Source organism: Sinohyriopsis cumingii, unplaced genomic scaffold (assembly GCF_028554795.1).
Source record: "Sinohyriopsis cumingii isolate HCF-2022 unplaced genomic scaffold, ASM2855479v2 utg003415l, whole genome shotgun sequence".
NCBI lineage: Eukaryota > Metazoa > Mollusca > Bivalvia > Unionida > Unionidae > Sinohyriopsis > Sinohyriopsis cumingii.
Window position 1 is genome coordinate 1 of NW_028316482.1, and position 11,075 is coordinate 11,075.

The 11,075-nt window shown below is 38.2% G+C and overlaps 1 protein-coding gene across 1 annotated transcript; it reads left to right on the forward strand.

Moving 5' to 3' along the window:
* Nucleotides 1–5,227: 5,227 nt before the first annotated feature.
* LOC149769620 (collagen alpha-1(XIV) chain-like) lies at nucleotides 5,228–5,779 on the forward strand. Its single transcript, XM_089949800.1, has one exon. The coding sequence runs from the start codon at nucleotides 5,228–5,230 to the stop codon at nucleotides 5,777–5,779; it is 552 nt and encodes a 183-aa protein (XP_089805926.1).
* The last annotated feature ends 5,296 nt before the right edge of the window (nucleotides 5,780–11,075 follow it).

Here is an 11,075-nt window from a genome sequence, read left to right on the forward strand (position 1 = left end):
TCATTTACCTGCTGTATATTATGCATTCCAATGGGAACATTACATGCAAATGTTCATATAAATATATCGGGAATGTATAGTCAAGAATGGTATTGCGGCTATAAAAATATACTATAAAGACAGTGAGTTGTGTTGAAGTTCCTAAACTATTTGGGGCATCCAGATTTGGCCATCAGTGTCAAAAATAAATTGATATTATCATAATTTGCAAAACGTAATGATATAAATGATGAAGAATATTGTTTAGAACGTGCAACATACACGTACAATAAAAGTGGCTATATTGCAAACGTTTTGACCTGAAAATGATGAGTTACGTAAATATAAATTATTGATGATTAATGAAGAAAGCATTTTCTAATTCACCATTGCCAGAAATAATACAGTGTGAACTTACTGTCACAAGATATGCATAGCCGAAGGACTGGAGAGGGGGGTAGAAAATGATTATGACGATACGATTTGATTACAATCACTGAAAGAGCAGACATGCTCTATACTTACAAAGAGTAAATATTATCTGCCAAATATAGGTAGACAAGGGTGATGGCGTTGTTGCGATGTCGTCCTCTTGTAAATGCTAGCCTATCTAGTGCGCAAACACTTTTGAACTTCTAATTCAAATATCTCAACTCAAATGAGATTAGAAAATTCAAACACAGCCGATATTGGGTGCTACAGGGATTATCTTTAGTAAACACACGTCTGAAATACGTTTAATTCGTCACTTCTATAGATATCCTTATAAATTAAACGCAGATTACATATTTGGGCCCACAAACAGTTGGATAAGATGCTCTAATAAGACTACTTCTAGAATATTAATGTTCTACGTTTGAAGGCGCAGCACTCTTAATCCCTGACAACCGATCCAAACATAACTATGCAAACACGATTATCAATATAAATATCCCCTGCTGATATTACAGCCAACCAGGAAATTCTTAATCACTTATTAATTTATAATAGGCATGACTGTATCCAATAAGAAAATGACTCCTTAACTATGAAAAATATTTTTTATTTTTCTTTCAAACTCAAAAGCATTTATTCAGAATCTAACATTTATATTAAATAAGATAGAGAAAATATCCTTCACACTCCTTTTCCTTATCTACCTGCTTCTCGCTATCCTCATACTAATCGCCAAGACCAATATCATTGTTACCTATACCTTATGTTGTATATCTCATACACTATTATTACTATTGCTACTACTACTAACAATAGTAATAATATGTATTAGTAGTGGTACTATTTTTATAATAAATTTGTTTTTAAACTTAGAGTTAGAACAAGTAATATTTCTTTGTACAGATATTAGTAATAGTAAGTAGTAAAGAGTGCACAGGAATTTATAATTTAGCCTATAAAGCTGTGATCTATGCCGTTGGAAGCACGTCCTATACATTGTTATACTGTTATACTGTTAACTGTTGTTAACCTAATTATGGTTCTGTATTCAGCACACAGTGATCTACCATACAGCACTACAATCAACATGCTATGTGAAATGACCAGTATCCCACATTATACAATCAACACGGCATATATATAGTCACCAACACCAATACTCGATATTTACTATCCATCACGACGTGTATTGTGATCAATTTCCACATGTACTATCTTATACGACATGTATAGTAACCAATGCCAAATGAATTACTATCCAACAATCCACATTTATCCATCAACACGCTCTGTATTGTGGCCAATACTGCAAACTTACTATCCATCACGTCTTGTGAAATTACCAAAACTTTGTCACATACGATCCAACATTATGTTATTAATCTGCTTCCTAGTCGTTATATGCAACTATCCTAGATTTATCTATAAACATTTGGAATTGTCATCAAATTTCAATATATCCTGCTGGTGTTATAAATATATTTAGTTAAACCACCAAACTCAGACACTAATTTTGATGTAGCTTACAGTAGTAATAAAATTAAGAAATTGTTACGGAGTTTATTTCAGACCGGAAAACTCGGAAGATTAGATTAAAATTTGTACTAAAATTGTAAAAGTTAGGAGTATGTCTCGGTTTCATCGGAGACTGATTAAAGTCCAAAAAGAACTGTAACATATTGTTTAGACTAAATGTAATAGTTAATTTCCGAAACTATGTCTCCAAAATAATTTTAATATCATCAAGACTAAAAGTAATACTATATTTCCTAAAATTATACGCAATTAAGCAGATATTACAAAGAACATTTTCCAAATAAATAAAAGTTCTTGAGATAATTTTGAAAATTGTGCCAGTTATGAAACAAATTATGATGAAAAATATAAACTTTTATGATCCTTTCAAATTAAATAAAGATAAGTTTTAACTAGTTCAGTGAAGATTAAAAACTGTTCAGACTAATGCACTTTTTTACAAGTTCTAAAATGAACATTTGTTTTATGTATAAAAAATTATAATGAATGGGTATGTACATTAACACTTGTACACCGTTTCGGCAGACCAACACCTCATATTTACTAACCAGTGGAGGCACGGACATAAATAGAAACAACCCTTTGAGAGACAATGCAAAGGCCGATAGAAAACATGTGAAGTAGCATGTCCAAAAGGTTTGTGTCTATAAAAAAAAAACAGTCAACGCCATTTCGTTCTAAATCGAGGTTCGTTTAATCATCTCCGCTCACTAAAACATCGACAAAACCAATGAAGCGGGATGGTTAGTACTAGTCCTTTCCTCTTCATTTACAAATACCAAGCAAGAAACACTAACATCTTTTCAATGTTGACAACACTGGCGAGGTAGACTAGACTTCCAATAATATAATTCATTATCTGTTTGCTATAATGATTACAATACTACTTTTCTCTTTTATCTTCGTTTCTGGAGAGTCATGTTCAAAACATATCGGTACATATTCCAATGCGAATGCAAAAATACTTTGATGAAATAATACACACAATAGTTTTCACACATACTTGAATCTGATCTTCGTAAACGAAAAGTTTTGGATTGAGATGATGCATCATTTCTTCTCATAAATTCAGCTGTATTGTATTCCAGAGACAATAATCCATAAGAAAACAAATATTCCACACTGTGGCCGCTAGGTATGTAGACGGCTACAAATGGGTTCCAGGGCTCTCACTGACGTTCTTGTTAATGATACAGACTTGATCGTATTTAGGTTTTCGATGTGGAACATTATCTTCTAATACGCTATTGCGTTCCAAGAAGATGTGAATGAAATGTGGCACTGAAAGCAATGCAGTTTTCAAGTATCTATTCATTCTCTTCGCAAATAATGATAAGTTTTGAGTTCTTACTTCACTTTTTCCTGGCAATTATTACAAGTCATTCGATAAACGGGAAGTATCAGTACTCTGTAGCAAGAATGCTTAGATGCGTGACCTTGTCAAAGAAGTCAACAGAGTTAAAGAATGGTCACTCAAAGTTCTTACAACGCTTAAAGAGTCATTTCTTCCGAGATGAAGATCAATGCATCTCCCATATACACCTTTAGCTTGTCATTTTGAATCATCAACGAACATATATCGTATTGTTTCTATCCAGGATGATCGATTTGACAACCATGAATGTTCTCAACTGTGTAATTAGTTTTAACCAAATGACGTGACGAGAAGAACAGGAAATTAAGTGTAATTCTTCTTCGGGAGATCTTGACATCATCTTTTTCTTCTTATCTCTTCAACCACTGAGCCGTATGTATGTTTCAATGTCTACTTACGTGTTAAATCTAATATGAAGGGAATTACGATTTTATGCAAATGTCCAAGACTTGCTACTCGTGGTAGCAGTAGGGAAAAAACATATTCATCGACGCCACATTCACGTTCGATCACACGATTGTATGAAAAATAGTTTCTACAAAATGACTTGCGCAGTGGGTTCTAATTTTCCATGGAACTAATTATAACCCTGTATTATATTTGATTAAAAAATGGTTTCATTGTATGCGATATGTAATGGCCGTTCACTATCGGAAAAGACAAAACGGTTTGAATCCCATCTTTAAAGAATACTCCCGAAACTGTTAACCCTTCTTGATTAATCCTTGCATTTCTTATCCTTTTCTAATATTCTAATATTGTTTTTATTAAGATTGCAATCGTGTACAATCTGCAGCTATAATCCGTTATATAAGCAAGATATTATATTATTTATCTATGTATTTGACCTCCTTTAAATGAAGTTTTAATATAATCTTCAAAACAAGTATATTCTTACTACAATTTTGACAAGATGATAAACTTTTCTGACCCGATAATCAAGTACTTTATGAAAGCAAGGTATGAAAGGTACATGCTCGTCTTAAAACAGAAATTCGTGATACATGGGGTACCAATATTTCATATTCTCCTTTATGACGGGGATTTGCTTGCAGAGGGGATTTACTCAAGGCACCGGTAAGGTCCATTGACGAAATATATAGGCAAAGATCAATGTGTACAATATAAGCTAAAGCAAGACAAAGTTAAATGAACGAATTAATCTATGTAATTTTTTATCCTATTTTGTATATCGATGAATTAAGCATGCAGCTATTAAGTTTAACAATCAAAATAACAAATTACATTCAGTTTAAAATGTATTTCAATAGCATGATAATAAATATATCCGGGTTTATAATATGATTATAGATACAAAAATGATACAATTATAGCGTAATTGCTTAAAAAGAAACTCAATTAACAAAACTCACTCTTTGTCATGATCAAACAGTTACTTAATTTTTCAAGTAGCAAACACTGTCCACATTTTAATACAGTTTTTTATGAATGTTAATAAAATCAATGCAGCCAAATTCTGCTTTTAGCGGACTCTCATTAGATTGACGCAATATATCACGTTATGGGCGAAATTTCCGCTCATTTGAGCCGAATAAATATGAGAAAAAACAAAACTTTGCTTTAACATTATGTCTCTTCCGAGCAGTTGCAGTCTTATTCATGTGTCTGTTAGACATGATTTACTAAACCAAAGTGCTGTTTAATATGTCTATGAATTTAATTTAGAAATGTGACCCTATTATATCTAAATAGGACCGTTATAACACAAACTAAATATGATGATTACGTCTGTGAATTTACATTAAAGATACATTCCTTTAGATATTTAACAGTAATGCAATGCTGAATCGTCCACTTTGTAATGAGCCTTAACGTCCCCCAAATCGACAATAAAGATATATACTTTTACTTCCAGATTGTTTTTCATCTCCGAGGAATATAATGTTTCTGGTTGATTCTTCTGATGTTATTCGATCCAGTCGTTTATCCAGTAAGAAGGTGTTTGTCAGGTACATGACTGACCATCTGATGGATGCTAATGCTATAACCAAGATTGGCATCGCGACATTCACTGATATGGCCTATATTCAGATTGACATGAATCAGTTTAAAACAAAGGGTCAATTTCTAGATGAAATTAAGTATCTCTGGTACACACTCGGCAACGCAGATTTAAAATCTGTACTGGCAGCAATAATACTACTCCAATTCGTCAACATGGCAACTGCCAGGCCAAATATGGTGAACATAATTATATTGGTGACAGATGTGTCAATCAAAGACCAAGACAAATTACAATCCTTTGGTCAGCAACTGATGAATAAAAGCATTGAAATATATATCATCACCGTAGGATCTTACACTCTAATGGATGAACTGAGAACACTAGCATCTTCTGACAACATGTTTCATACCAACAGTATTGTTGAGTTGACACTAGTTCAAGAGAGTCTCATTGCAGATATATGCGAAGGTGAGCGTTTTTCTTTATAAGGTATTACACAGGTTTGAGGGAATGCATTCAATGTACATAGTAAATCACATCTTTTTTTGAGGTATTGGGAGAGGAATTCTCAGTCAGTAGAGCAAATAGTCAGCAGAGCAATTAGTCAGCTTGCGGAGTAACTTGTGGTCTAAGCTTCCAAGAACGCTACAGAAACTGTACAAAACTGCATGCTAATGAAGGTGATTGCAAAGGATCATTATTGGAAAGGCAAATGTGCAATGATGGTGACTGCAAAAATAAGTTAAATTAATTCCAATATTTTTAACGATCTTAGCTTAAGGAAACAGTGGGGTATCGGTAGACACCTTAGAACTCTTTGTACTCTTAAAACGACTTAAGTTTCCTTCTTTACGCTTCCCAATAGATGAAAACTATGATTAATAGACTGCGTACCTACAATTTAAAGTGGAAATTTATAGTGAATATGGAACAAACGCAGAAGTGGTTGTAACCTGCAGAGATGACAATCTCAAAAGTTATGTATAGTGGTAAAATGACCCCAGAGAGGTAAAGATCGAGAACGCATATTACCATTTCAAAGTAAATACTGGCATATGTGCCAGAAAATGCTTTACATGATTGGAAGCGACGTCTTGAACATTTGGCAAAATACCTGTAACTGGATTGGTTCGTCTGTTAGACTCGAATATAGTTTCCATTCGCAGCTATGGACAGAGTTTCGGGTTTTATGATGCCAATGATATTTGTTTTCAAAATTCGTTTTCTCGTTACTTTATTTTTTGTAAGTTCTTGGTGTTTATATGTCTACTGCAAATACATTTGTATATAGAGAATTATGAAGCATTAGTATGAAAATATAAGACACACGTATTTTAAATTTGAGGTATAATGCATATGTGACAATTTACAACTAAGACGACGATACAATTTTGATTTCTGGGCTGGTGGGAAGCTCGTACAGGGGATCTACAGGTAAGGATACCACCCACAGACCTGGACAGGCCACACCCATGATAACAGGCCTAGCAAACCTCGCGTCCGCAAATGTCAATGGAGAAGGTTCCACCCTCTTTTATGACACTGGATGTAACGTTCCCGTCCTTGTCGACAAGAAATGCGTGAAGCCTGAGGACAATACAGGGGAGCAATTGAAGTCCAGCGCGCGTGACTCTTTGCCAGTGGCTGTCATTGACCTCGATTCACCGTACGTGTAGGGGAAATTAGAAACTGCATGCTTGGATATGCTATCGCGTCAAATCATACTGAGATGTCGTTATGTGTTACCAAAACTGAACCCTGACACCTGCACACAGACACCGGTGAGTGCTGTGGAAACCAGGCCCAAGAGTCGTGAGACGAAACAGACGCCAATGGAAGCTATGTCAACACCGGTCAGTAACGTATTTTCGGACGAGTTGAGGAAACCGCAGCAGGAAGACGCAACTCTGACGCAGTTGCATGAAAAAGCTGAAGAAGGAACGGATAAAGAACTCCGAATAACGCGGTGAAGTCCGTATACAAGGAGGAGATCTTGTATTTCCACGCCATGAAATGACACGGGCACTTCAAGCAAGTCTTCATGCCTAAGGAGAAGCAAGTTGAGGTGTTGAAACTCACGCATGAAAGTCTCATAGAAGAACACTTGGGAGTTGCCAAGACACATGATCGTCTTGTCAAATGATTGTATTGGCCTTGGGTCCAAAGAGATGTTGAGATGTTAAGCCTTTCTGTCTCTCCTGTGATAAGTGTCAGAGAATGGCACCGAAAACGGATCATCGACTTGTCCACTTGGGGATTACACCCCTTATCGATGAACCATTTCAACGCGTCGCGATGGATTTGATCGGACCGACAAAACTCGCGTCGGCACTGGGAATAGATATATTTTAATGGTCGTAGATTACGCTACACGCTATCCAATGGCTGTCACGTTGCGTAATACTGATTCGAAAACCTTCGCTTAAGCGCTGCTTGAGATTTGGTAATTAGTTCGAGATCCTTACCGATCAAATGACCCAATTCATGAGTCGCATGATGGGAGTAGCGAACCGAGTTATGTCGATTAGGCACCTCCCGACTACACCGTATACCCACAATGTAACGGACTGGTCAAACAGTTTAATGGGACTATGAAAAACACGCTTAAGAAGCTATGTGACGGCCGTCCCAAAGATTGGGATCGGTATATTTCTGCCATGCTTTTCGCATGTCAGGAAGTACCATAAACGAGCTTAGGGTTTTCTCCCTTTAAACTCTTGAACGGGAGGACCGTACGTGGTCCCATCACCGTATTAAGACACCTTTGGTCGGACGATCACGCTGTCGAAGTGGAACGTACTACCTATCAGTACGTCGCGGCTTTGGGAAACAAACTGGAAGCATGTTTGAACCCTCTTACATGATAACCTCAAGCGAGCGAAATCACGTCAGGCGAGGTATTACGACAAGTGCGCGAAACCATTCCAGTATGAAGTTGGGGACAGAATGTTGTTGCTGCTGCCCCAAGAATACAAAAACTGAAGGTTTTTTGGGGAGGCCATATGTCGTAACCGGGAAGGTCGAAGGTCAAACCTATCGGATACGGCTACCGACTAAGGAGAAGTTGTACCATGCTTATCTCCTTAAGAGATACCGAGAAAGAGAGACCGCCACCGATTTTGCAATCGCGACGAACGTCACCGACTACGCTGAAGTCGACACGGAAGAGCGAACACCATCCCGAACTGTCCTTTAACGAGGGCTGGTACACACTTGGACGTAGAGTGTGACCCCATGTTGACTGCGGATCAGCGGGAAGAGAGAGAGTGATGTTGCTGGCGGGGTATTCCGATGTGCTTACGGAAATATCCGGGAGAACGTCACTTTCCGAGTTCGGATTAAAGCTGGTGGAAGACCGGCCAGTGCAACGGAAACCTTACCCTTTGCCCCACGCGAAACGACAAGTTGTAAGAGAAGAGATCGAGAAGATGATTGTTCTGGGAATAATAGAACCCTCCGATTCTCCATACAGGTATCCTGTAGTCTTAGTACAGAAGAAGGATGGCACCCGTCGGTTTTTTGTGTCGACTACCGGAAGCTGAATGAGCACAGCTTCTTCGCTAGAATGATTCGAAGGTTCTTGGAACCCTTACGCGATAGGTGTATTCACAAGTTCATAAATGATCTCTTGCTAGCCACAGAGACGTTGGGTGAGCACCTCTGTCTTCTCGCCAACGTTTTGGAACGTCTACATTAATCGGGGTTGACAGCCCGCCCTTCCAAATGTCACAATGGATTGCGGGCATTGTACTATTTGGGTCACCCAATGAGTCACGCTGTCCCCAGAGAAGTCTAAGATGGAGCAAGTGCAAAACACCGCCCCAACACAAAAACTGAGGGGAGGTCATTCCTGGAATTGGCCGGGTATTACCAGAGGTAAATGGCCAATTTAAGTCCGATTGCGGGTCCGTTGTCTAATATTACCAGGAAATGGGCCCCGAGTAAAGTTATTTGGATGGATGCTTGTGTGCACGCCTTCCTAACGCTAAAGAAAGGATCCGTCCAAAAGCTTTGTACTCAACACTGACGCGTGTGACACGGGCCTGGGAATAGTACTACCACAATATCACAAGAGGTCGCTTTTTCCCGTCGCGCACGGCAGTCGGAAACTGTCTGCTGCCGAGAAGAACTACTCCGTATCGGAGAGGGAATGCCTCGGAATCGTGTTCGGGATATCACGGATCGAGCGGTACATATACGGATGGAAATTAATATTGAAGACCGACCAACCTCACGCGTATCTGACGCAGGCGAAAATGTAGACTGAATGCTTGATGCGATGGTCGCTGTTCCTACAGTAGTACCAGATGCAGACCAGATACGTGCAAGGAACCGAGATCGTAGGTACCGATTACATGAAGTGAAGCACTGAAACGGCATTGATCGCTCAGTAGATAAACGTATGCTATGTGTATATTCGTGTCCGTTGTCAGCGTATAGCTTATAGCGTCATGCTTTTGTTAATTTTATTCCGTGCAGTAACGCACATTTGCATTTGGAGCATTATTGGGGGGAAATCCGATTATATTCTCAAGAGTGTGCTGGGTGTCACATTTGATGAGCCCCAGCTTATAGAGTGATGTAACAGCTATAATATACCTGTCTTGGGAATATTACCGCAGCCTTGTGTTTGAGCTCTAAACATTGCCGCAGGATTAGTGTTGAACTATTACGCAAGGTTATCATGACCAGCCAGCATGGGGCAACTTACGTTACCATGGGCGACCGGTTGCGTCACTTAACAAAGGCTTGCCGTTATCACAACTATATGTTAAATGTTGGTTCAATGATCAAAAGGAAAGTCCACGGGGGCGAAAGGGGCGTGTTCTTATCCGCCCCATCTCCGACAGACAGCGAAAAGGACATTGTCCGCTAAGCTTGATTTGATCGGTACACAACGATATCCAATCAAAAATTGAGATTGAGGGTGCGATTAGAGTTCATACCAGAATGATATATTCCGAACTAAGAGTAATTTAGTATTCGCCTGGAAGGATTTCAGATCAATAGTGTTTACTCCGAATAAGAAGCCACTCGTAATCTGGCGGTAGACATTAGAGGAAGATTCTGAGGAAAGACAAAGCCTCGAAAATGTAGCTGTTGTGGAGACAGAGACCTTCCGGTTCCATTGGGTCCCAAGTCTTCACGAGTTGGAGACGGATTTCAGACTGTAGCCGAGACAGTCACGTCGACAGGAGTGTAGTCATGGGGGAGAATGTGGAGGACGATGTGAAGGAATTTGGATAAAGATCGGACATGAAGAGAAGAATAAATTGGGAAAAATTAGAAAAGGTACAACATATGAGTTGAAATACAAGAACAAATGAAAATCAAATTCACACTGCTATTCATGTGATGCAATATGCTAAATAAAGTGTCGAGAGGAAGGAGTGTAATGGGAAATTTGAGTCATTTAATTATTGAATTTTTATTAAATTGTTATTCATTGATTTTCGACCTTTTTGTATATTTTACCATCTAACCGCCGGCGTTGCTGGCTGGGGGCTCAGAACTTTAAATCTGTCTTTCACTAAATTTAACTTCTATAATAGTTTAAATAAAATATTGATATCACCCTACCCCACCCATATAGTTCATCACATCTAACTTTTAACGTTTGACGTTACAAAAGGAAAAACAATGGACATTATGTGGTTTCTCTGTCTGGTTATTCGTGCATGCGAACATTCCTTCATAATAGTTCTCAGTTCCTACTTAAACGTTCAAGATGTAGAACATTAACATTGGAAAATACGATTTCGTAACCTATATATGTCTGAAACG